General features: G+C 45.4%; 1 protein-coding gene across 1 annotated transcript; it reads left to right on the forward strand.

Annotated features, from left to right (window-relative positions):
* Positions 1 to 1333: 1333 nt before the first annotated feature.
* Positions 1334 to 26982, forward strand: LOC131266190 (Ig-like and fibronectin type-III domain-containing protein 1). The gene is made up of 11 exons (XM_058268579.1): positions 1334 to 1439; positions 11124 to 11297; positions 17467 to 17601; positions 18194 to 19069; positions 22188 to 23278; positions 23359 to 23817; positions 24328 to 24574; positions 24637 to 24815; positions 24890 to 25386; positions 25461 to 25908; positions 26782 to 26982. Exons 1-11 carry the CDS (start codon positions 1334 to 1336, stop codon positions 26980 to 26982), a joined length of 4413 nt encoding a protein of 1470 aa, XP_058124562.1.
* The last annotated feature ends 233 nt before the right edge of the window (positions 26983 to 27215 follow it).

A 27215-nucleotide genomic window follows, 5' to 3' on the forward strand; every position in this document is an offset into this window, starting at 1 on the left:
GCACGGCGAAGTGCGCCATGAATTTAAATGTGCCTGATCACACCAAAAGCCTGCGACGGATTATAAGGTTAGTTTACACTCACTTCAAACTGGGCGGTGTAACTTGGATAAATTGTAGGTTGCGCATGATGGAGGGGTCGGGACGGTTTTACTGGATAATAAACAAGCTAATGTAAATAGGATCGGTGGCATCGATGATTAAAATGCGGTTCATTAAAATGCACTATCGTTCGAAAACCAATAATTTGTATCATTGAAATAGTAATTTACCGCACAAACTGGTTGTTGGTGTAAACGCTCCTGACCTTTCAGAAGATATTGCTAGAAATTGTTTATACAGATTGCGCATATTGCTATTCGTTAAAATTTGGTCCAATGTTCAAACACTCGAATGTTTTTTTTTTGTTCGTTACAAAAACTCGTACTCACCGAACTCTGGACATTGGTACGGAAAATGGTTTTACTACCAAGAACCAGATTCGGAAAGCCGGCCCGCGGGGCTCACGGAAGCAGTTCGGTTTTGCGCCCCGAACATTTGCAACAATTTGGCGAGCCTAATTCACCCGAATCCCGTTTTTCGGCCTGCAAAAACCGGCCTGCGAAATCATTGACCTTTACCGGTCCCGGGATCCTCGGGAGTAGATAAAAGTGCAAACCCAAAGCGAGGCCTACGTGCCATCGTACACACCGACACTACCGCCAAAAGGGACCCAGGTCACGTAATTGGTGTCCGGGTACACATCTCGGAACCAGTTCTCCCGGTCACTTCCCGCTTCCTGGCGGCTAATATGGCCGCCAGACTAGACGCAAGCAAACAGCAAACGCGCTCGGCACATTGCAAATCAATTAGCCGCGGCGGACGGTACGTTAGGGAACTCACGCGCACCCACACGTCCCGAAACCGTTTGCCAATTGTCTCGTAATCGAATTGGGCCGCGGCTTGGGTGGAAAATTTTTGGCAAATTTCCTACAACCCATGCGCATGTGGGACGCTAATTCGAATTTAAATTTCATACCGCGGCGAACCGGTTGAGAAAAAGTAACGTTTCCTTCAAATCCCCAAAATGTCATCCCTTTTTGACGTGTGACGATTTCGTTCTGTTTTCTTTTAGGCACTCGAGCGTTGAATGAATTACCACGGGATTGATCCTCGGTCACCGCAGCCCACCGTCCCTCGGAAACGTGTTCCGCTTGCCGTCGCTTGATTCCGACGCTCCAGGCACCCCCCCGACTCGCACGCACATCAACACACGAGCTGTGCAACACAAACGGAATCGCACCGAAACGGCGGCTCGCAGTTCGTCCTGCCGAAGGACTCGCAGTGGAACCGGCGATGGCGTCCGACCGGGCACGTTTCTCCCTGCTGCTGGCAGCCCTACTCCACGTTCACCTTCTGCTGGCCCTTGGTGGCGGTCGGGTCGATGCCGCTGACCCCGTCGGTAAGTCAATTGCTTACTTCGTTAAATATTTATTATACGCGATCCGCGATCCGGCGTGCTTTTGCCGACCGGTGTGAAGTTATGCTTTTCCCGCCGGCAACGACCAGTTTTTCCAACAACGCGCCTCCCTGGGGCAAATCAACTTAAAATTAGCAATTTCCGTCCAATCCCGGCATGGCGGAACTTTCGCCAAACGCGACCGAAATCGCCCTATCACGAGTTTTCCAGCTTCCAGCGCGAAAATCCTGCGCTATCTTCTAATCGCCGCCGGTATCGAAAAATGCCTGTTGTCAAACGGCTGATTGATGGACGAGCGCTTCCCAAGACACACTTCCACTTGACACCGTGGCTAATGAGATGAGAAAGTCAATTTGCTCACTTCCTACAGCAGAAATTGAGCCTGCGGTCAGTGAGAAGTCCCGCGCGATAAAGCAATAACCGTCGCCTGGTTTGGGGATTTCAATCACTTGTTCGGCCCCAATTTGTCATGCTAATTTATTCACGCGAATCACATTATCGCCCTTTGACCTTGTCGTTGTATGTTTCCGCTGAAACCACGCGATACGGAAGGGGATTTTAAAATGTTTACCGCACGTGTTGAACGGCACGATACAACTGAACGCTTGGTCGTCGTCATGTGCGCTGGCCTGGGAAAAATCCAAACCGACATTTTGCGATTTTTAAGTGCACACTAACACATACTGGTGCAGTATGGATGCTGTTGGCACTGACACTGGTAGAACAATCTGCACTTTGGGATAAACTTGAAACCCAAAGATATGCTATTTGTCGTAGATTCTGCTTACTTTACTGATTAGTTCGCAGTTCAAGAGAAGAGAACTTGAACCTCTCTAGAACTCTTGAAGAACTTTCGATGAAAATATTTCATTTCAAAATGTTTAAGCAAATTAACTCATTTTTGAACTACGAGTTTTTGTTTCATTTTAAATAATGCTCAGTACAACGTGCGTTAGATCATTGAATGTGAATTATATTGTTCATTTTCTTCGCAATTTATCTTATGTCTGTTCCACTTCATCAAATTTTACAGAATTAGATTCTTTCGGTACTTCTACAATATCTCCAACAACTCAGGTTAATTCTTTTATGTGTTTTTTTTTGTTCTTGATAGTACGGTTAAAATATATTTAATTCTTGATTAAGTTTTGTCACAATATTTTGAAAGTTTGCTTAAAGCAGCATTTTAAAATTCAATTCTCTTGTAAAATAGGGATAACGGTAATCTGCACGCTAATATTAACCGAAGTATTGTCATTGTTAGCTATTTGGCAATGAAAATTTCTAAGTAGTCAACCAAAATAGTTTAAATTTTATTAACTCATTAAAACAAATTTTAACAGACTTAAATGATGCTTATTTACAAATAACTCAAATTATTATTCGAGATGGTTCCAGATCGAAGTGTATCAATCCATGATTTTTAAGACAGAATCACGGCAAGTCGTTTTGAATCGACTTCATACATTTTCTATATGACTTTATCACGATTCAAACTACACCCAACGTGATAAACTAGCCCCTATGCATTAATTAATGCTTTGTTTTAAACCCCATAGTTGCAAGCTTTAACTTTCCTAATCAGTAGACAATGCTTCACTTCTGCAGCATTAAACGTCTAAAGTTGTACTAACTACCATCATCCAGAATGAGGCACGAAGCTTCGTGGTAACATTTCCCTAATCTCTGAGCTCGAGCGCCCGCCGCAACTCGTTAGCAACACGAGTAACTCAACATTCGCGGAACATTCCCAACCACTGCGTCGATCCTATCCCAGGAAGGAGGCCAGTTTGCCAATCAAAAAGTCGCTCAACTCTGCGGTTGAAGTCCTCGATTTAAAGGCCTGACCCAGGGCCAGACCAAAGGGTGCACAATAAAACGGGCCTCCTTTAACCCCGAGGCGTTCCCCCCGATGCTCGATATCCGGATGAATATACACCTGAAGGGATGTACCTCACGAACGTGCATCGCCAGCAGGAAGAAAAGTTCGTCGTTTTACAGCACAATAATTAAGCTGGTTACCGAAACCAGCTGGGTGGAACCGAGAAAAGGATACGGTTTAAGCGAGAACACACCCACCGTCGGCACACACTTTACGATCATTCGGGAATCGGCCCGTTTTGTTGCCACGAAATTAAAAAAGTTTCATCGCCATCGCCAAAGTTAAACACAGCTGCCGGTACGGCATCTCGGCCGATGCACAATCGTGTGTCGTGTTAAATGTACAAGCAGTGAGTTTTCCCACACACACATACACACACACACACGCAGCACCGGGCGCGACGGAAGTACATGAATCGATTTTTACGAATTCCGGAAAACATGCACCAGGACACACGGTGTTGGTAGGATTTTATTAACTCCCACCCTCTCGTGTCAGTATTGCCGAACGATCTCCCCCTCTCCCTTTCCGCACGTGGACAAGATTGTCTTGTCGCAACACAAACTGACACCGGATTATTACATCGGTTTAAAATGTTCCAAATGAACCCGAACACTTTCCCTTCCCACGCGCCAACTGGAAATAGTTTTTAAACGTTCGGCATTAAAATACGCCCATTCGTTTTCCGTTGTCAGGTTGTGATACGTGTCCACCCACGTGAGGGGAGGGCTTTTGCTAAATGACAGCATTTGGCACAAAATCTCTGTGTGTGCCATAGGAGGAGTGTTTTAAGCGGTAGCTTAATCCCGAACAGGCGAAGCGGCCGGGAAACATGGGTACCAAATCACCGGGAGTGTAAAGTGTTGACTTTGCGAAAACCCTAATTTCCCCGTCGAGTGCGGCGAACAAATCGACCCTTGTCAGCAAAAGCACGCCGAGCATGTTCCGTTCCACCGGGTCCGGTTCAACTCCCCGTCCGAGTGTTCCTTTCCTATCACAATTCGAGGTTTAATTGAATGTGGTGGAAGAATCTTTTGGAGAGAATTTTAATGCCTGGTTTTTTCCTCATTAGATCTCGGTCACAATTACATAAGAAAAAGGATTGGGATACTAGATTCTGATCGTGCTGGATGTCTGACAGTAGTTTCCCATCCTCCAATGCGCCCAACTCACCTAGACTTAGAGACTCCGGTACTCGACTCCCTTCAACGCCTTCTTTGAGATACAGGATGAGGATTTTCAGACAATTCCTAGTTAGTCCTTTTAAAAAAATTACAAACAAAAACGGTGACAGCATAAATCCTACAGGAAGATTCCCCGTTGCGACGGATGAAGGGTTCGTGTTCTCCGGATTTGTTTCCTCTCACTTCCCGGGAGGCGCTCAGAAGCCAAACGGAAGCCAGAATCCCGCCGGGAAACAGTAGAATCCACCCTTGGGGGGGAAGAGTAAACCGGGATTTCGAGGGGAAATAATTCCTCCGGCGCGATAAGAGCCGAAGATATTTATGTAAATTGGATTGCTCACGGGTCGGGAGGAAAGCGGTCAGGTTTTGGGGAAAATCCCGTGGGATATACTCATCGCCGCCGTGAATGCCGATGTCTTTCCGCCTTCGTCCTTCTTGTCGAGTGCCGTGCCTGCGTATGCTTTTATGTGTGCGTGTGTGGGTCTATAGTTATTTTAGGTCGAGGGTTTATGAAATAGTAATTTGTACTTGTTACCACTCGAATCCCGGGGCACGTTCGCCGAGAACGAGAAAGGCCCTTTGCAAGATTACACCCGCCGCCATATTGGACGGTCCCGTACGTAAGCGGCATGTAAACTACTAAAGTGTAGTTAAAAAATGATCGCAATTTCCGAAAGCAGACTTCCCCTTGCCGCGCCCAACCTTTCCATTCAGAAAGCCACTGAACAGACAGTGCTCTCCGAATTCCCGGGGGGAGGCGTCTGGAGGATTTAACGGCGCAGGTACAACCGTTAAGGGTCGTTACTTCGATCAGGTTTGGCTTATTATGGGTCGTGCCAGGGGTTGTAAAGCTAATTACAGTGTGAGAACCAATCCTGATGGTTTTGTAGTTTGAACAAACGTACAGATAACAGACGAAAAAAAAAATTCTTTGAAAGTAGGTAAGTGCCGGGGTAGAAAAACAGAGTAAGAAGAAAAGGGTAAAAGTAATAAAAGCTAGCTTTCTTTTACCTGTCCTATTTTGGCAATACATGCGGAAAGCTATCGCAAAAGTATTATAGTTCTCAGGTACCCAAAGGGGCATTGCAAGCGTCATACAATGGGAATCGAGGGCGTTAGCTTAACAAATATTTGCAGACGGGTTATTGTTTTTTTCCTTGCCAACTTATTATCATAAACATAGTTTTTATTTTCAGTTGTGACTGCAATTTTCACCTCTACAATAATGTGCTATTGTTAGGTATACAGGAATGGATTGTTGAGTAAATATAATGTAAAGAAAGTATCCATAATGTCTTATTAAAAAGTGTAATATATCTTATTATATTTCTAACTTTTATTTGCTGCCGTTTCCTAATTTCTTTTCGCTTTAAAATGATGTTAACCCCTTCACAGTAACAGTGTTTTTTTGAGATTTTTTGTGATTTAGATCAGTACTGTGTTAAATGTTGTTCCATTTCATCGATTAGTATCGCATAAATGAGTTAAAATGTACAAACATGTAATGACGTGTTTTTGAAGCAGGTGCACTTAACGTCGCACAACGAAAATAGAAACAAAACAGGCGACAAAAACTGCCAGGCTCGGGAAAAACTGTAAAGGGGTTAATATTGTTCCTTTGCAATCGATTGTAAAACAAACTATGTGATCTTATATAATAATAACAATAACCAGGAAAATATTAATTTTAGTTATCTTCATATTAAGTTTCCTTCGTGAAACTACCCTTACGGAGACTATTTAATTCGTTTGAACAATTACTTATGGAGTAGAAGAAAATTGCGTTTTCTAAATAATTTTGGAGGTCCACTGTGTAAGAAAATTATTCGATAGAGCAATATGCCTCATCATTTGTTCACTTTTTGGTATGGTTGTGTTGTAAATTTTAAGTGGTATTTTATGAAATTTTTATCTATACTCTATCTAACTTTGGCTGTAACTAAAACAAAACGAACAAGCCTAAAAGCGCTCGTGTTATTACAAAGAAATGTCATATATCAGCATGAAAATCTCTGTTAAACGTCATCTCAATACTGAATTGAATAGTCCATTCAGACGTTCCCACCTCATCTTGTGTTATCACCTTGCCCATTTCATTAACGTCTTATTCGCTGCGGATGAGTAAACCGCTCTTCAGCGCATTATTCTTGCTAATCGTCGGTGAATGTTCCCCCCACCCTTCCCCCAGCGCTCCCTCGTGTGACCCCGAACTTTTGAAATCTCGTTTGTAAGCGGAACCCGAATTGAGAAAAATCGTTTTCCGGCTCCCCATCTTAGGATGAGCTTCTCCTTCCCAACGATTTTGCGGCTAATGGGTGGAAATGGATTGGAAAGTGGAAAAGAACGAGAAGGATCAGTAATAAGCACGCCCCGAACGAATCATTGACGCCATTGATTGGATCGTTTGATTCGTTTCCGTAATTAGAATGATTGAAAATAACAATTTTCTCTCGGCCGGGCGGAAAAGCGCGTGAGCTCGCCCGCGGGATGAGCCAGGAGCGGGGACACGACGTACCGTGGAAGGAAATTAGCTGTATTTTCACTCCATTTCCGGGACTTCCGGCCGGGGCTCGTCAGGGATCGTCCGAGTTTGGCGTGTCACATCCGGGCCGCTCGCCTGCCGGAAGCTTGGAATCAGTTCCCCCACAGGCCCATCCGTTCGGCTGGATATTATTTATGTTCACTCATTTTTCAGCCTGTGCAAAGCGATAAGATTTAATTTGTTATGCCACTCCAGCATCCAGTATCACGCTCGCTTTGTTAATGGTACCCATGGCGTGTCCTTATTTTCTTTGCCTTTTTTGTTCCTCTTCACGGTATCCTTTTTCCTTCCTCCTTGAAGATGCACGACCGACAAGATTGACAATTTTCGGTCCGTAGCACACTCCCTCACGTACCGCAAAGCACCCACAAACAAAAGGAGGCAAAAGCTCCGACGAGCAGAGCAGAGGAAGATTGTGGAACATGTTGAAGCACGACAAAAAAAAAAGAAGCAAAACCCCCGATGGAAATAAAACATTTGACACGCCGGGAAAAACCGACGGCACAGGGAAAGGAATGCAAAATATATATCAAATGGAAAAGTTGTTCATCATCCGGCTCCTTCCGTTCCCGCCACGACTTTGTTCGCAACAAACGAACAAGTCGGCCAATCTTATGCTAATGTTGGGTTTTCTCGCGCGCTGAAAAATCATTATTATTGAAAAACAAAACAAAACACCGCCACAACAACAGGTACAGCAACATCAGCTCGCGGCGGCTCAAATTGTGGTTCTTTGAACGCCTTGCGGTACAACGAAAACTCCCTAATCGTTTTCGGTTCCCTCGAGCGATCGAGCTCCATATTTTATGATGTGTGATTAGACGGCTTTTCCGATGCTTTGTGCAGTCAAGCAGCTTGACAAATTTGATGCCATGTGACGTTTAACGTTTTGGGCGAAGCGTTTCCTTTTTCAGCTTTTTGAGACTGAACAATAAAATGAATTAATGTTTCGGGATTCAAAGAAAAAAGGTTCAGCTATTTTTGAAACAAATTGCTTGAAATCGTAAAAAAAATTGGGCTTACTACTTATTTTACAAAGATAAAAAGTGATTCAAAGTTTAAAATTTGCTTTAAGTTATGTTAGAAAATTCAATTAAATGCTTAATTTTTCCAATGCAAGATAGCATGAAAATGCATTTAACACTTTATATTTGCCGTTTATTTAACTATATTTGATGATTATTCAACTACCGTACAGCAATAAGTCAAGTTTCGTTTGCAATCGAAGAAAGGTAAATATTAACGCGAACAAAGTGTGACATCGAAGAAAAATGACAAACGTCATCCAGCATCCAGCTCGAAGATTTATGTACTCGTCACGGAAACAGGTTGTTTCGTCACAGTTGCTTGCCCTCACGCGCACACACACACACACCCACCAACACTAAGTACTTTTACGCATCAACTCGTTTAGTGCCTCCGTTCGGAGTAAACTTTCACGGTTGGGAAATCAACTTCGCTGCTGCTGTTAGTGAAGCAATTTCGTTTTCTTGTGCCCTTCGGTTTCGCTCGACCGCGGGAAAACGTACGTACGTGCAGCAGCACCTTACCGGCCTGGGAAATAACATACATAGCGAACGGTTATATGTTTGAAATAAAAATACAAGCTGCTCGTGCGGCTTTTCCGACACCGACATTCCAGCAATCAGTGCTTCGGTAAGCTAGGGCCGGTTTTTTCTTTTCTTCCTTTCACTACATCGTTACACACACACACACACACAGTTGACACGGAAAGGCGTCGAAAGATCCGACATGCGGCTAACGGATGGCATGCCGATGGTTTCCTCCGCCGCCACCGAAAAAAAACACTTCGCCAATAGCAAAGTCTACACTCTTTCCGTAGGCTTTTCATCCGTAGGAGTTACAGCCGTCGAAACGTCAGCGAGGTTTTATTATTCGCCTCTTCTTTTCCCTTTCTGTCGCTCCATTTATTTTCCCTTACCGGGAAAATAATAATCCTATCAAAGGACACCATGGCATTTGGCCCGGTTGGCGCAAGACGTTACCGATCGCACCGCACTCGGAAAGCGGAACACCGAGAACCGATTCGAATCGCAACGGACTAAAAACAGACTTCCGGGAGACTTTTACGGAGGGGGTTGAGAAGAAGAGGGGAAAGTATAAAAAAACGGGAACGTTTTATGTGTTTCCGCCCCCTTTCTGCACTCACTCAAAACGTCTCCACATTATTCGGCCACCGGCCCAAGTCGGACGGCTGTCAGCAGAAGCTGGAAAATAAAAGTTCTTAAAGCTGTCCAACACTAAAATAGCTGTACACTTTATGTTTTTTTTTTTTCGCTTTTGTTCCTCTGTGCTCTTTCCGTTGGACTTGTCTTCCCTTTCTCCGTTTTCCTTCGGTTGTTTTTTATTCCATTTCACTGGTCGTTATTTTTATAGCAGACGCTAGTTGCTCCCAATATTCCCATCTTTTGTCCCGCTCCGAATCCCGTCCTTCCCGCGGCCCCCTTTCGGCGGCCCGTGGTTGTGAAATTCATTTTATCACTTTCCACACCTTGACGGACGGAAAAACCGAAAGTAAAAAAAAAATAAATGTTAAAGAAAAATTTCCCCAACTCAAAACCTCCGAGCTTGCGGGACAGTCTGAGGGGTTCAATATTTTTCCAGCAGAAAAATAAAACGCCACTCCAAAGTGCTGGCGACCAGGAGGAGCAGATCGGACACTTGGCCTCGGCGACGTCGCTGGACGACCGTGTTTACCCCTTTTGCCGACAGTCGTCTGCGTTCGCCCACCATCGGGTGAGAAACTTTGCCAATTTCATGGGAAGCATTAATTTTGGAATCAATTTGGAAAACTTGAGCCACTCGTTCGGGCGGCGGTGTTGCGTCCGCCCGCAGCATGATTAATCTTTCCGGTGGTTTCGGAGCGTGCGGCAAAACCATTTATAATATTCCCAAGCGATCCGTAGTGGTTTACCCGAGCATAATCACTCATTAATATTATTTTTATTGTTTGGAAAATATTAGTTCGCTGAGCGCTGCGCAGCAGGGCTCATTTCTAGATAAGGAAATTTAAGTTTTCTACTCGAGTCATTGAGTCTAAGTTGGCTATGAATAGGATATTGTTGAGCATTAATATTATCTGGGTTGGTAAGTCTTAAGTTCTGCGTATGTACTACGTATTGACAAATACGTATTTTTAAAGCATCTCATATTTTAACATATCTACTTAACAGATGAATCTCTCAACGTTAATGTAGTTCTTGGTATTTGAAAACCTGATTAAGAGAAAATCTATTTCTTACTTTCATTTATTCGTGTTGCTTTGTATTTTTCTTCTTTCTGAACAAATATCAAGTCTTCAGCAGAAAATAGTTCAAACGTAAATGTAAAGAAACATGTAAACAAACGAAATAATCCATAAATCCGAGAAATAAACTAAGAAGGGAAAAACTTATTAAGCAACATTGACATTTTACTGAAATGGTAACAAACAATGACCCAAAATTCGGATGGATATCGAAGCTATAAATTCAAAATAATGTACAAACAAATGATAACTGCCCTTTTATTGTTCAAAAGACATTATGTCAAAACAAAACAATGTTCCCTAAACAAAGCTAATAGTAGTAATTTAATTAAAGTATACATCAGCATTATCCCGATTGCAAAAGAAACTAGGCTTGCTGAAAAACACACTTACCATAAGCCCAACACCTTCGGCAATCCTCGACGGACATCCGCTTCGGTAGGGGCATCCTGGAATTTCCGGAGAATTTTTACCGAAAAACCAAAGTTCCATTCCATTCTTTGCTGCAAAGGTGAGCAAAGACTGCCCCTTTTCCCGAGCATGAGGCATTTTTCCGCTGTTTAACTGGCCTCTGGTGTGCTTATAATAAACATTTCTTTTTATTGTGATTGTCAACATTTTCGAACCCCCCTGCGAGCCACTATTTCCCCGACCCCCCTCACCTGTCCTTCCACACCGGGCGTCCGGTTGTAAAATATCTAATTATGACAGCATTCTAGAATGGGAGTGCGAGAACGAGAGGAGTTGTTGTACTAATACCGCGCCGTTATCCTTTCGCCCTTTTTTGCAGGAACCGGTGGCCCCTCGATGGTGCACGTTGGCGAGGACGCGCTGCTGACCTGCGTCGTGATGACTCCCTTCAACAACGACACCGTCCTCTGGCGCAAGGGCCCTCACGAGATCCTGTCGGCCGGCATGAACCGGGTCACTGGCGACCGCCGGATCAGCGTCCTCCACGACGACTGTAAGTATACGAAAGCACGTCACACATACACACACACACACATAAAGTGGGGCAAAGTTTTTCATTAGTTGGCAGAGAATTTTCCTGCCCAGGAAAGGGGAACAGGGAGGGGACATTTGTCGCAAAACATTGAAAACATTTTTGTCGCTCATTTACCGAAAGTGATTATTTCGGTAATAATCTCCGCTCATTATCAGTCACCTTGGCGTGTTGAGTGCGGGCGGTTTTTTGGGGGGTTCCCGGGGCACCAATGTCGATAAACCAGCTTAACGAGAGGCCGACCCACCACCTCCCCACGTTTCTTCCCCGGCTGATCATCATCATCCCTGGTGAACCCCTTTTTTCCTCGGGTGCGTCTTCTTCACCTGCTTCAAAACATCGCGTCTTCAATAATTCAGCAATTTAATTAAGAAACGGTGAACAACGAAGGAAAGAAGGCGCCGAGGACGAACAACGTCTTCCGTAGGAGCAACGTCTTCCGTCGGGGCCACCTTCGGAGGGGCGGTTCAAGATTCAAAGACATTCCAAACGGGTTTGGAATGTTGACCGTGCCGAAGACGACGGGCAATGGCAGCGTGTCAAGATGGAACTTGGTTGGTTTTTTTTCTTCTTTCTTTTCATTCCTCCTCGCTTCTCGGGGAGGAAAAGCCGTTTTGGGAGAAATATTTTCCTTCGTTTTGCTTTCCTTCCGTTCCGCTTCAACGCCGCCCTTTCTCGTCGAAAGGACATTTGTTCGCGCTGGGAACGCAACAACCAAACGAGAGTGTTGCTAGTGAATGTCTGGAATGTTGGCCGCATTCCACACGCGCTAGCACGCGTCCCGTTCGTTGTGTGGACGTCGTGCTGGCACGTCGAGCTGGCACTTGGGGGGAAACCCGCCCACGTGCACCCCCAAGCAGCCCTTTTTCCGGCACGAAACGTCAACCGAAAACTCACCTGCCCACTAAGGGGGGAGGGTACGGATCATCTCCACCTGCGCCGCCCGCCCGAAACTCGCCCGAAAGAGTAAATAAAGTGAAAACAATTGAATTTAAAATTGTTTCCCAAAGCGCCACACCACTGGCGCGTTGTGGAAACCGTTCGTTCGGTCGTCCTCCCATTGCTCGGCAAGTGGAAAGCGCACGAAAAACCCGAAGCTCCTTAGACCAGCGCCGTGTGTCGTCTGAACCCCGGGAAGCATCGTTCCTAATTTTAATTAGAAAGTTTCGAGTAATTTATGCTACGCTCACTTATTAGGGCGAAATTCGTAAGCACAAAAGTTAAGGAGTGGCTCGCATGGTACTGTTTGCCTGCCAGCCACACATGCATCCATCCCCACCTTTCCCCTGCCGTTGAGACGCTGCCAAACTCCCTAGGAGACAACCAAGGGAGAAGTATTTCGTTTCGGAAACACCAAGGACATGGTGAAGCTCGCATCCCATCGGTATCAATTTATTGTGCGGATTTGGTTAGTTGGCGCACCCATTTGTAAATTCACAGCCGCAAAGGGAAAGCTCCACGCTGTCGTGTTTTTAAATGTGCGAAGTTCAAGTTTATGTGCAGCTGACTTTTGGGACTAGCAGCGTTGCTAACGATTTGGTAGTCTTTCTTTGCATTTGTACACCATCTCGACTGTGCGGGAACGACTTAAAGGGCGTCGCTAAATGATGACTACAACTCTAGACCAAATTATTGCTTTTCATTACTTTCGACATTAAATTTGCGTTCGTAGTTAATGATATCGCCCAAAGGAAAAGGATTGGGACGAACAGGGTTGAGCGGTTGCTTTGTTTTACGAGCAGCATCGATTGAATATTCGGTGTTAAAACTTTGATTTTTCCGTCGATTAACTTCGGTTTTAATTTGTTGTTTAACATTTCTAACATAACACCAACTGTATGTTAAAACCCTTATGTTATTTAGTGTCAGATAAAGTTTACACTTGAGATACAAATGCTCAAACATTTTTATCCGTGATGATATTTTCCATCAATAATAACAAAAATCTAGAACACCAAGAAAGCTTGTTTTACATCTTTTACCAAATTTCAACAACTGCATTAGGTTAAGAAAAGTGTTATATTTTGGTACATAAAATACAATACGGCCTGGCCGTCCAAACATATATATATAAAACAAAATTTCAACAAATTTTGTACATTGAAAAGGAAAAAAACTGGTATAAACTAACTACAATAATGAAAAAATATGATAAAAGTGCAAATAATGAATATTCCTTACCACATAAATTTGGTTTGAGACAAAGACTGTTGACTTTTTTAACGTCAGGTTACTTCCGAGGCTTTAGTTTGACGCAATCCTGGTCGTTTTCTTATATCTCTGAAACGTGTTGATACATCAAATACAAAAACAAATTTGTTTCATTTTAACTAACGGTCCAATTTTGGCGAATTTATAATTTCTAAAACCTTCCAACACTTTGCACCAACCATTTGAGGATTTATTTTTAACTTTATTTTGTTATCTTAACCTGCTCTTTGTTCATTTCAATCTCGAGTTTAAATCACAGTTTTACACAAGTCAGTGTTAAATCTGTTTTAACATTACGCGTCCCCAACGGTTGATGCTAAACTTAGGTTTAATTTGTTCAATTTTCGCTTTGTATTTTCCACTGAAAATGCTATTCTCTTTTTCCCGACTCGAGGTGATGCGCAATTTTATTACATTGTACCGGTGTATGTGACAGTATTACGAACGTCCATCTTGAAACGAAGTAATTTAGGAACAATAGTTGCAAAAATCCGTTGGGTTGCGATACGGGTCCCAATGCCGAGCAGAACATCGTACAATCGCACCATTTCCATTCTCGCTTCATTTCCATTGGCACAAAAAGGAATTGCTCATTCCTTTTCTCACGGACAGACAGTACCAAGCTCACTTGCCAGTCAGGTGAATTTTCCCACTCCTCCAGCAGGACGTTCGGGAACGACAAGGTCAACGCACATCAAAGGATCATCGTCCGTTTTTGGTGCAGAAGAGAAAAACTCCCGGTGTTACACTTGGATTTCCAACGGGCGATGGTCGCGCTCGCTCGGTTGTTCAGTTTCCGTCTTTCCGTTACAGAATACTATTTCCGTTGGCGGACCGGAAACGAGCGTCGGACTTGCACATCACGCTCTTGAAAAGCGCATGAATGTGCATGGCGTACCAACTTAAGCAGGGTGTGTGCAGGGCTGCGTGTTCCTCAGTAAATCAACACGTAAGACAGACGACTGGCAGACAAACAGATAGTCGCATTCATCGTTTACGGGATGTCTAGTTGGTTCCGATGGTGCCGGTGCCTGGCGGTGTCACTAGAGAAATATTGGACGCAGTGTCGCGAACGGTTCCACGTCCGGCCGTGTCCTTGTTAACGACCACGGCATGTTTATCTTTCACTCAAACAGCACCATGAATGCGCCACTTCAGGAGTGCCGGGTGCAGGAGAAGGTCACCGACTAGCCGTCCAAAATTTCGTTCTCCTGAACTCTTTACAATTGAGCTCAATTGCAGATTTTCGGTCTGGGGTAGCTTTGTTGCTGGACCACGTCTATTCAGGATTGTCTGCACAACAGCTGGTATTGTAAAACGGCATTGTTTGTTTGTAGTGAAATGGGCAGTTTTCACGGGATGCACATTTTCTCTTTGTTTCTCTCGTGCAATTCTATTTCTTTCTTTTGCACTGATAACTTGGTCAGTTTCGTTTGTATGAACAGTTTTTACAAGATTTGAGTATCATCCTTTTTATCTACATTTATTCGTAACTGTTACACAGTTGACCATTAAATGTCTTTCTCCAAACGTAAAGATGTAAAGTTCCAAATGTTTCCATTTTATACAAAAAAAATTATTTTAGTTAGTGATTAAGCGATTGATGGAAAGACAATTTTTTAAATAATTTAAAAGTTACTAGGAAACTTACAATGGATTTATCAATTAAAAGAGCGTAAATGATTTCTAAAACTTTTTTCTTTTCTAAACTATTAGTACAACCAATTAATGTATGAAGTTGCATAAAGGCTGTAGGATACGTAAATTTCATTAACTTACCTTAGTATACTGTTTTTTATTTTACTTTTGTTCGAGAGTATGGATTTAAACATTATCTTCTTATGCAAGTTCAAATACTCTTATAGTACAATCAATGACAAAAAGTGCGAGAAAAACTATTTTCAATTTAGTATATGAAGTGCATGGAAATCTCCACACAATAAAACGGTGTATGAGAAAATCACTGAATTTATTGAGTTTCTGAATTTTCTAGCAGCAATGTTCTACGCAACTAAGAATAAACATTCAGTTTTCAACAGTTATTTTTCTAACATACAAATTTACATTGAAAAGTAGGATTAACACTACCCCGTGCATAATGTTTAAATTTGTAAATCAAGGTTGTTAATACTTGTCTTATTAGGTGATCACCGTGTAAAACGAAAGACTGATGATGATACTAGTTTATTGCTAGCTAAATATCCCGTTTAGAAGTCTTTAGCTAATTGTAATAAAATAATGGTTAACAACATCCTTCAAGTAAACGGCTGGTCTCTGCGAATTACACCTGCACCTCATTTTATTTGCGTGTCTTTTTCTTAAACATAAATACATCGCCTTATAGCATCGCACCCTTAAGCCACCAACCTGGAAACTGGAACAACCTGATGAAGCCATTCCGCACAGAGTGTACAAGACGGTGATTAAAAGAAAGCGCAAGCTTTCTTTTCTCAATCTGACTGTGGAGGAAAGCAAACAAAAAAGCTGCTACCACCTGACTTCTAAAGGGCACCGCAGGCACGTGCAGCTTTAGAAATGTGTTCAGATGCACGTTTTTGCAGCAATGTTCGCTAATTATTTTGCCCCGCCCGTAGGTATCTCCGCGTCCTGCCCACGTTACAACCTTCCGTTTGAACGTCCGTTTCGTTCGGGGAAAATTGTTCGCCAAGCAACCAAGCACTATTCCATCCTCGACGAGGTGGAAGTGTAACCAGGCTTCTGCATTTACACACACACACACATATACACGGCATCCCCGGAGTGCGCTTCCGGTGAAGTGATACCTTTAGCCTTCACTCGAGCTCCACGATGTGATGAGTCCTTTTTCACCGGAAAATGCCGCGAAAGGGCGACCTCAGGACGAAATCTACTGCTGGCTCTTACATTCGCTTCGCTCGTGGAACTGCAATGGCCACGCAGGCGGAAAGAGCAAGAACCCGAGCGAGCTTAAGTACTTCAAACGAAACCATTTTTCAGTCTTCCCGAACTCTTCGGGAAAGGTTTTCGTTGGTTTGGGGTTTCTTCTTGCGACTTTTCCGGGCGCGATTATTTTGCACACAACCACCCCACACCATTACCGGGAAGTCCGGGAGCCCAACCCGGTCGGGACTCCCGAGCAAAACCGTGCGAAACCGGTGGCGGTGCTTTAAGTTTTCCCCGGGTCCAGGGCGCACTACAGCCGGACGGAGGAGACCGGCCGGCCGTGTTTTGTGCAATCCACCGTTTACGGGCTTTCAAAAGTGAAAGTTACATTTCACTTTGATGTTGTCGGTTCCGAGCGAGACGAGTTGCTTGACGTTTCGAAACAAATGTAGGAGAAAAACACAAACCGTTCCACTTACAAGCATATAAAGCGAACTTTTTCTCCCAGAACGACAGAACGTTTTTATTTATTTTCCACAGTCGGTTGAAGCCGGTCTGGAAAAACAAACTTTTTCACTCGCGCTGTGTTATTTGCCACTTGTGCTGCTGGAAAGTTTACGCTTTGGACGAGATGGAAAATGAAGGCTTCACTGATCAAGGATTTTGATGACATACATTTGGAGGTTGTTGGCGTCCAGGCTGTATTAATTTTGCTTTTAAATATTTGTTATTATATCGAATTGAGCTCATGCTAGAATAAATTGAAACATTTTGTCAGCTCGAAAATTTGTTAAATCAATTTAAAGCATTGAAACGGGCATATAAATATTAGTAAATTTGTTAGAATGTTCTTCCAGTGAACTAATTTTAAGTTTAGCCTATCTTTCCTAGATTCTGCTCTTCCAAGATGTTAAAATCCTACATTTTCTGCTTTCAATGATGACATACTTCTGAATAGCATAGCATATCAAAAGAACATTTGCAACAATACCCCGCAAATTAGCATGTATTAGCTTTCTCACGTTCTCATTACTGTTGTCTCGTTTGTCTATTTCAGCCCCCAAAGGCAGAACTCCCCTCGGCGGTGACGTATGGGTGCTGCTCATTAAGGAAACACGTGTCAACGACTCGGACGTGTATGTGTGCGAGGTGAACAGTGACCCGATCGTAAGGAGTTTCCACCCGCTGACAGGTAATTATAGCTAGCAGTAAGATTTACCGAGTTCTACAGCGAGTCGGTACTTCAAGAGGGTTACTCTTTGTTTGAAGCTCTGTAACTGAAAGAATGCGAGCTAGACTAGCGAGCTTTATTGTTATTGCACGAGATTATTTGACTTTCATTTAGATTGGTAGCCTACAAACCAAAGCTGGTGTGTATTTTCACCCATCGGAGAGATTCACTTAATGGAATAGTATTTTGGAGTTCACCCACTCGGCTTTAATGATAACCATTCTAGTTCGGGATGGCGTCACGAGCCGAAACGAGCGAGCGAGCAAACAATCAAAGAGCAGAACACCATTTTCGATGTTCAAGAGCCACCCGGTGTCGGATGAGTTCGGAAGGAAGTTCGGCCCCAGTTTACAATGATAAAGTTTTACGTTCTACGAGCATTGAAGAGTTTCTCCATCTTCTTGCAAAAACACCGTGTCGAACTTTGCGTCGAGAAGCGCGCTGACAACTTTTCCCATTAAAACCGATTTCTTGCTCGTAAACTATCGCCCGCGCCGAGGGGAAAATTACGTCAACACTAATCCGGGATGTTGTTGTTTCAACTCGTCAACAGTGCGCCAGGCGAAGAAGAAAACGGCCTCCAGCCGGAACGCCACGGATGCGGCCGGTGCGTCGACCACGGCCCCGCCGGAACACTCGGAAGCGGGCGTCACCTCCGAGGAGGAGGAGGACTCCGACTCGGACACGTACGCCGACTCCGAGGAGGACGTCAGCCCGGACGGCGTGCCGCTGGTGACGCACGACTTCACCGACTGCTGCCACGCGAACAACGTGTCCGCCGGCTGCATGGGCTTCTGCGTGCTGCACAACATCCTGGACGGGTCGGCCGGCGTCGAGCCGGAGCAGTGCGAGCGCGACTTCCCGAACATCGTGCGCTGTATGGCGGACGGGCGGAATCACGTGCCGTGCTGCGTGGAGAAGGGCATCCCGGACCTGTGTCAGGACATGTGCCGGGGCGAGTACACGCCGTTCACCGATCTGCTCAAGTCGCGCGTCTCCTGCGTGCAGCACACCCTGCCCGGGCTGCAGTGCATTCTGGACAACATCCAGCGCCTGCCGTCGGAGCCGCAGTCGGTGTCGGTGGAGCCGCTGACCGAGCGCTCGCTGCAGGTGAGCTGGATGGCGCCGGAGAAGCTCGGCGGCAGCGTCAAGTTCTACCAGCTCAACGCCACCCGGCTGCACGCCTTCGACCAGGACGCGCTCGCCAACGCCACCGACGCCAAGGACGGGCTGGTAACGCTGCAGGTGTCCGCCGACCAGACCACGGCCGTCCTGTCCAACCTGATGCCGTTCACGATGTACACCGTCACCGTGAGTGCGCACAACGATCACGGCTCCAGCCTGCCCAGCATGCGCATCCGCGCCCTCACACTCGAAAGTGGCGTCGTCAGCAAGCAAACCAGCGTCGCCGTGGTCCCGGTTCTTCCAGGTAAGCTCCCGTTTTGTAGCTGGCCAATTACCAGCGTTGGGAGGGGGCTGCGAGAAGTCACGTATTTACGGAGAATCTTCCGTCCCATGATCAATCCCGCAACGTGACCTTTAAGTTATTTACTTATTTCTTGTTCCGATCACGACTCATTTCTTTTTGCTACTTTGCAACCTTTTTTTTATTAAAATATGCAAACGTCGAAGTCTCTAGCAATAGTGACGTAATTAACATTTTCTTGAAAGAAGGAATCAGATGTTATGCAAATGGTTGGTTTACTTTTAGCTTCTTCATCGAAGAAAACAACCAATCTGATCTTTGTGACTTTAAAATAAGATTAACTTATACAAGAAATTCATATATTGATCGTAGAATTAAACCGATTATTGGATGAAATTAAGCAACACTTCTGATTGATGCTGTTCTGTTTCATTCAAAACAGGGTTAATTTTTCTCTATTTTTTAATATAAAGTCATAATTTTCTAAAACATATTTTATTGGTGTTATTCACCACAAAGTTAACAATTTTCAGCACTTGTTTGCTGCTTTTACATCACTTCTCAATGAAATGAACCCTCAATGAAATTGTTTCTTCATTGGTTGTGTAGTGTTAGTAGCTTCTAAAATAATATTCATACTAAAAAGCAAACAGTAGTTTGGATTATGGTTTATGATTTATGGATTTGAAGAATTTTGACCCATCAAGCAAAATGATTAGCTTGGACGAAAAACATTTAACAATAAAATCTCACACTCTGTTATTCGTCACAGAATATTGCCGTCTCTTGTCCATCGGATTTACTTGCACGTATTTTTTATTACGGTTATTTTCAGTAACCGAAATAACTATTTATAGTTTCTTAAAAATTAAATAGATGATGGGATAATAAACGTGCAGATAGATGATAGCAACTTTCATTCATCGGAAACTTTCGGTCGTCTTTGTTTTAGTTGACTGAAAGTTTCCGAACTCATCACTCGTTTACACGACTCACAACAAATTAACTGTAACTGGCAATGATAAGCCTGATGAGCAAGCTATGCAGAATTGTAAATGAGCTTTATTATTTTATCTCTAACATTAATAATAATACCCCTTTAGCGTTGTGAATCATACAAGTGAACTTAAAACGTATAAAACGGCTTTCTTTATTTCGTTTAACGATCATTTTAAATGGTTTTATTCTATTGACTCCTTCTAAAGCTTTCCATTGAGCAAGTCGTCAAATAAATTGCGTTGCTGGGAAATACATTTCTACCCTGGCTACGTTAAGTGAAATTTTAGTTACGCAACGAAACTTGCTTTTTTATTTCGCGTTTAGACAACTTAGTAAGTTGGGTTTGAGTTGGGGTTGGACAGTTCCTGTTAAGTGAAAGTTGGAATTATTAAAAACTCCTTTAAGATTTTCACAATCTTTTATAAAATCATTATTTTTTTTCATTTTGTCGACATTGTCTGTAATTTTGGACAAGTGGCAAAAATGGTGTTGAAAGGCAGTTGGGCTAAAATTTTCAGGGTTATATCAATGGAAAACGAGGTTTCATCCTTAAACAACTTCCTGATGGCATCAATTTTGTAAATAAATTTACAAATACAAACCCAAACGATCCTAATGTATAATCCTACTAATTGGTCGCTTTTATTACTAGTGCCGGATGGAGGACAAGATACTTCGAAAGACTCCAACGACAATGGTATTGTCGCCTCCTGCCATCCTCGACGGTATTCCTAATGGCCGACTCGTGTTCCCAGTAACTTGCGCCAGCTCACCATGGCTTGCGTAAGACTGGCACGTGAAAAGACCGAGTCACTGTGTGTCGTCGTAAATGTGTGCCGGTCAGTATCACGCGACCATTTCCGGAATCGTGTTGACTTGCAGATTGAAATGTCGCTTTCGCTGACACGATGGACGAATCAGTGCTTAATGTCAGACTTGCTTCATCCCCCTCATAGGAATCGTCAGCTGGACGAATCGTGATAGAATTCTTATTTAACGTTTTGAGCACTTTTTGTGCTGCGAAAAATTGGTTCCAACCACCTTTTCATTGGCGGGGCTTGACATTTCAATTCTGTGCAGCAAATTGTGTTCAAAATGAAACTCCAAACCTTGTGTCCAGGCGAGCCAATTCCGTCTACGTATGCAGCTGCCCAAGCTCGTTTGATCGATTATTTATCCATTTTGTTCTCGCGCACACAGTCGTCCTCGAGATTCGGCTTCTTATGACCGGACATTTGTCGGGGCAACCAATCGGTTTACAAACCACTCCACAATTTTACAAACCACCATTTTCCTATTTCCTTTTTCCTCCCGAGCCAACTGCAAACCCGCGCGCGCGGAACATTGGCAATTTATATTTCAATTACTTTTCCCGTTATTTGTCACAATGAGTTCGGAAGTTTTTCCTCCTTCGCACCGCGCATCCGGGAGTGATTTGGTTACAGGAATGAAGAAGAAAAACAGGAAAATCATCGTCCACGAAACGACGGACGAACCATCCTGTACCACATCCTCGAATGAAGCGGGAGAGGCTGAGCGAATTATTTATAATGTTTTCCAACTTTCAATATCCGTCCAAGCTTCTTTTTTCCCCCCTCAGCCTAGTTGATAAGTGGCCGGGTTTTCCGTGATCCCATTCGCTTCCAGAGAAGCGATGCTGATGTTAAGGGAAAATGAAAAATCGATAAATAAATTATCGACATTCCATGTTGCGACTGATAGCGGATGAGCAGCCAGATTTAGCTTTTGTCCACTTCGCGGGAATCGTACTTGGGGTTTAAACTTTACTGTTATCATATTTTCAATTCACACGATGGAAGCGACCTTTACCAAAAGCTTAGCTGTATCATTTATTTAACATTTGTTGTCTTGATGATCTTTTCATGATAACTAAGCATGGATAATGGTTTCCTAAACACTGCGTATGAAATTCTTTTTAATTAAATATATGTGCACTGTTTGTAAAACTGTACAGGGTCTCTTTTTGATGCTTTTAAATAATAAAAATAACCTTATATATCGTAGGAATACCGTATACCAAGCATTTTCACAAAGTAAACCCGAAAACCGAACTGTAATGCAACTGAAAATATAATTTAAACGATGGCTTCTTTTTCCGCAGATGTTCGAGGATGTTGCGTGAAGAAGGGCATCACCCACAAGGTGTGCCTGGAGAAGATGTGCGACCCGGTGAAGGCCGACTTTACCGAGGTGCCGGACCTGATGGTGTGTGCCCCGTGGGCCAACATCACCTTCGCCTGTCTGGCGAACAACATCGATCACACGCCGTGCTGCAAGAGCCGCGGCATTCCCGAGGGCTGCCTGTCGTTCTGCTCCGGCACGGTGAAGGCACTCAACCACAACTACTTCAAGTGTCTACAGTACATGTCCGAGTACAGCAGCTGTCTGCTGCAGGGTTACGGCGTGCTGTCCGGGCCTCCGTCAAAGCTGAAGGCGCCACTGATCGCAAGCCACTTTGTGGTGTTGGAGTGGAAGCCACCGAAGATCCTACCCGACACGGTGACCGCGTACCACCTGCACTACCGGAAACTGGGCAGCGGCGAGGAGTACACCGTGCTGGAGAAGGACCAGGCGCCGGTGATTGTGGAAGATCTGGAGGCGGGCACCTACTACGAGGCGTTCGTCGTGGCGGTGAACGCACACGGCAAGGGTGGACCGTCACCTCGGCTGGTGTTCCAGACCAAGCGTGATCTGCAGCTGGATCCGCCTCAGGCGTTTTACAACATTTCCGCCTGCTGCCACGCGTCCGGGCTTCTGCCCCAGTGTAGTCCACTCTGCAGCTACGACGCCAAGATGTCCGATATCCAGAAGTTGGGCAACACCTGCCGCGGACAGATCGGAACGATCGTGCGTTGCAGCGCCGGTGGACGCGATCACACGTCCTGCTGCAGTCGCCGAGCCGTGCCACCAAAGTGTCAATCGCTCTGTCGAGGAGTGATCACCAGCTCACCGGCCGATTGCCTACCGTTCGCTGGGAACATCATCCAGTGCTTCGAGGAAGGCATCGGGCATATACCGCCGCCGGTGGAGGATCTGCACGTCACCTCTGTCACCAACACGTCGATTTCGCTCGCCTGGGTCCCGTCGGAGATGGAGCCGAACAACACGGAACTCAAGGCGGCCGACTACCTCGTCCAGTACGGCAAGGTGAACAACATGACCATGTACGAGACGGTGATCAAGCTGGAACACGTAAGTAGTCGCTCTCACCGGGGAGATGTTGGATCCCAACTGCCAACTCACGTCCTACCATGATCGCTCCCCCCACGCAGGAACTCAACACCACCGAGACGGACATCGAGCTGAAGGATCTCGAACCGAAGGCACTCTACCGCATCACGGTTGTCTCGCGCGGTGAGCACGGCACCTCGTTGCCCTCCTCGATGCTGCTCATCAACACCTCGCGCACCGACTCGGCCAGCACGGTGTACGGAGCGCCATCGCCACCGCACTCCCTCACAGTTTCTGCCCACAGCGCCACCTGGATCACGGTGGCCTGGCAGCCGCCAGAGTTCTCCCATCCGCACGAGAGCATCACCTACCGCGTGATTCACAAGGTCGCGAACAACTATACCGTCATCGACACGCGGCTGCTGTGGGTGCGCGTCAACAACCTGCTGCCCAACACGCAACACATCGTCTACGTGGTAGCGATCGGCGCCAAGGGGACCAGTTTGCCCTCCGAGACGCTCGTTGCTTGGACGGACCCAGCATTGCCAGCGTATGTCGATGTAAGTTATGCCACGCAAGCCTGCCATAACGCTATTTCCAACCCGTTATTGTTCTACCGGTTTCCCGCGATCTAGATTAAATCAGAAGTTGGTCAAGCCTATCATCTTTATCGATATCTTAACATGCTGAAATTCCTTTGTGTTAACTAATTAATTAGTTAATTTGTTTGTTTATCAAACTCATCAAGCATTGGTTGTCTACATGAACTATTTTACAAGATAAAGTTAAACGATTCGCGTACGTAAAAACTCCTCAAAAGCAGGTTGGGTTATATTAACCGCTTATGGCGTGAATAAGAATCAGATTCTTGGTTCTCGCGGATTAATTATTGTCCATCCATTGCAAATCTATCCCGGTTTTAAGAGTTCTAGAATGTTTTATCAACAAAGTACTTATTATTCCGAGAAGCATTTGGGTTTATGTCTCAACACTTCCTTCATAAAATGTGTGGTGAGCTCCCAAACATTTAATTGCATTATTACATTGTCTATACCTTCGTCTCAACGTAGCCCCCAACGGTGCACCCATCGGACATCATCTCCGAGGGTGGTTCGATGACGATCCTCTGCCTGGCGATGGGCAACCCGGCGCCGACGATCTCGCTCTACGTCGGAGGTCACCTGGTACGGCAGGACACATCCCGGCACATGATCACCGTCATCCACAACGTCACCACCGACATGGAGCACATCTCCTGCTACGCCGACAACGGCTACGGCATTCCGATGCAGGCGGCCAAGAAGGTCAACATAAGCTGTGAGTACGCTGGTTCGGTTTTGGGCGCTAAGAACCCGCTTCAATGTCCGTCTCTTCCACAGTTGCGCCACGGATACAGGCGTCGGGCATTTTGGTCGCCTCGATGGGTGACTCGGTCGATCTGAAGTGTACTATCCGCGCTCGACCGATTCCGAAGACGATGTTCTGGCGCGATCATGATGGACGGGTACCGGTTATACAGGGTGGTAATTACGTCATGTCGATGACGAATGATGTCGATGTAAGTGAAACCGTCTTTGTGGGAGTTTTATTGCACTCTTCTCATCGTTTTGATGTCATTTCTCCCCCCGGCAGGATAACGCACTGTACGTGATGACGTTGACGATCAACAAGCTCAGCCCGCAGGACGTCGGTGACTACTTCTGTCACGCGGAGAACGCACTCGGATCGTCCACCCGGGCCGTGTCGGTGCGTATACGCAATACGGCTGCTTCGTTCAACACCTCGGAGTGCTGCGTGGCGCAGAACGTGTCGTCCGCGTGCATGAGTGCGTGCTCGTTCTACATCGACATCGAGAGCGTCATCGATCGGCCCGAGTGCATCGTGGACTTTGACAAGCTGATGCGTTGCGCTGCCGACGGGTCCGACCATCGCGGCTGCTGTGCCTCGAAGGAAGTGCCGAGACGCTGCCTGAACTGGTGCCGAGGCGAACCGATCACCCCGCCCGGCATCTGCGCCCTCCAGTACACCCGCACGATCGTCGGTTGCTTCCAGGAGAACCGAGACCGACTACCGGGTCCACCGCAGAACTTGAAGGTGCAGGTCCTCAGCGACGAGAAGGTTCAAATCCGGTAAGTTCCGACCTGTCCGTCCGTTCGATTCCACTTCATTGATTGTTTCTATTTCTTCCTCCTCCTTCGTTCAGATGGGATCCACCGGTGAAGAACCCGACCACGGTCGAGGGTTATCGCGTGTTCTGGCATGACCTCGAGCCGGTCTCCGACAACCTCTCGAACGTGATCAACGGCCTCGCGACGAGTCGGCTCGATGCGAAGGAAACGAGCATCGTCCTCGAGGGCCTCAGGCCGAACGTCATGTATGAGCTGGTGATCAAGGCCGGCAACCACCTGGGCGCCAGTGTCCTGTCCGAGCCGCTCCACTTCACGCTCGGAGACCACCACATCACGAGTGCGTCGCACGCCACCAACGCGGGCGTCGTCAGCGGCATCATCGCCGGGCTGATCGCCATCGTCCTGGCCATCGCGGCTCTTTTCGTCGTGAAGCGGCGAAAGTTTGGCCAGAAGCAGGCGAACGGAGGTGTCGCGTTCGAAAACCCGAGCTACCTTCGGGAGATGAACGTCGAGCACGTGCAGGTTAGTCCGTTGATCCGAAACTCCTATTAATGGTGTTTATATGATTCTTCTAAAACATGGACAAGTAACACATTCTTTCACTACTTAAAGTGATGAAAGACTAAAACACAATTGCATGGTGGTATTTTTGTAGTTCATTTGAAGGCATTAAGACCCATTACCTGTTCCTTTTCTTATACAAATATTGGAAATAATTTATATATTTTTTTATTAAACAAAATTATTCACTCCCGGTTTTCAGTTGTCGATTATTTCATTACCTTCAGGGTTTGTTTTACTTTATAAATTATATGACTAAGGGGTTCGCAACGCCGCACATAAATTGACCTTTCTTCTTCGACAAAGAAAGGCATACTACTAGGAACTTATCAAACAGAACTTTTAACACCCTTTGCACGTATCGTTTGACCTTATCCACTCATTTAACCTGTAGTTGCATTCAATTGTTTGATCGTTAGAGGGTTTGTTGGTAGTTAGTTTAGTTCTCTACGCTATCTTTGATTGGGTTCTCTATCATTCGTGAACTATTTCTTTTATTGCTTCAAGTTAGCGATATCACATGAACTATTCGCGCACATGGTAAACAATTGGTGTACAGCGTTATTATCCTAACATGGAATGAAATTGGAAAATAATGATGACAAAATTTATTTACTTACAATAGGTTTTAATAACGATTTGACCAACCTTTAATTATTTTATTGTTTATGGCTGTAAAAAGTAGACTAAGCACGTTTTATGAATATCTTTTCCAATTGGTTTACGGAAAACTATGAGACTTATTTGCTTGTTTACCTTCAAAATTGCAATCTCAACCAACGGCAATGCCGTCCAATTTGCGCCGTGCCAAATTGTGTTTGTTTGCTTCCACAGATTCCCGCCGTGTCCGGGCAGACCGTCGGCAATGGGGCGGACTGGCGCCAGGAGTCGCTGCACGCCGCCAACGGAACGGCCACGACCGGGCTCGGCCACGACAACGCCGTCGTCCCGATGGCGACCGAGGTCAACCCGTCGCTGTACGAGGAGCTCAAGCTCGGCCACGATCGGGCCGGCTTCAAGCGGCTGGTCTCCTAGGAAATGGCCCCCGGGAGCGACCGGACCGGAGTACCGGCCACGGTACTTGTACATACCAGCGGACAGTTTTAGATGTGATCGTCGGCGAAACCGGGACCTCCCCCGTCTCCCGGGAAGCCGATTTGTATTTTGTACTAACCGATTAACTCTGCGTATGTGTTACTGTGGAATGGAGGGAATGGAGGGAGAGAGAAAGGGAGAGAAACAGAGACACAACAAAAAGGGAATCAGCA

This window comes from Anopheles coustani, chromosome 3, assembly GCF_943734705.1.
Source record: "Anopheles coustani chromosome 3, idAnoCousDA_361_x.2, whole genome shotgun sequence".
In the NCBI taxonomy this organism is placed as follows: domain Eukaryota; kingdom Metazoa; phylum Arthropoda; class Insecta; order Diptera; family Culicidae; genus Anopheles; species Anopheles coustani.

Excerpts from the sequence above, each read along its gene's own strand:
- LOC131266190 (XM_058268579.1), top strand. The coding sequence starts at position 1,334 with ATGGCGTCCGACCGGGCACGTTTCTCCCTGCTGCTGGCAGCCCTACTC. Across the intron at positions 1,440-11,123 it reads CGATGCCGCTGACCCCGTCG|GAACCGGTGGCCCCTCGATG; the intron begins GTAAGTCAATTG and ends CCTTTTTTGCAG. Across the intron at positions 24,575-24,636 it reads CAAGAAGGTCAACATAAGCT|TTGCGCCACGGATACAGGCG; the intron begins GTGAGTACGCTG and ends TCTCTTCCACAG.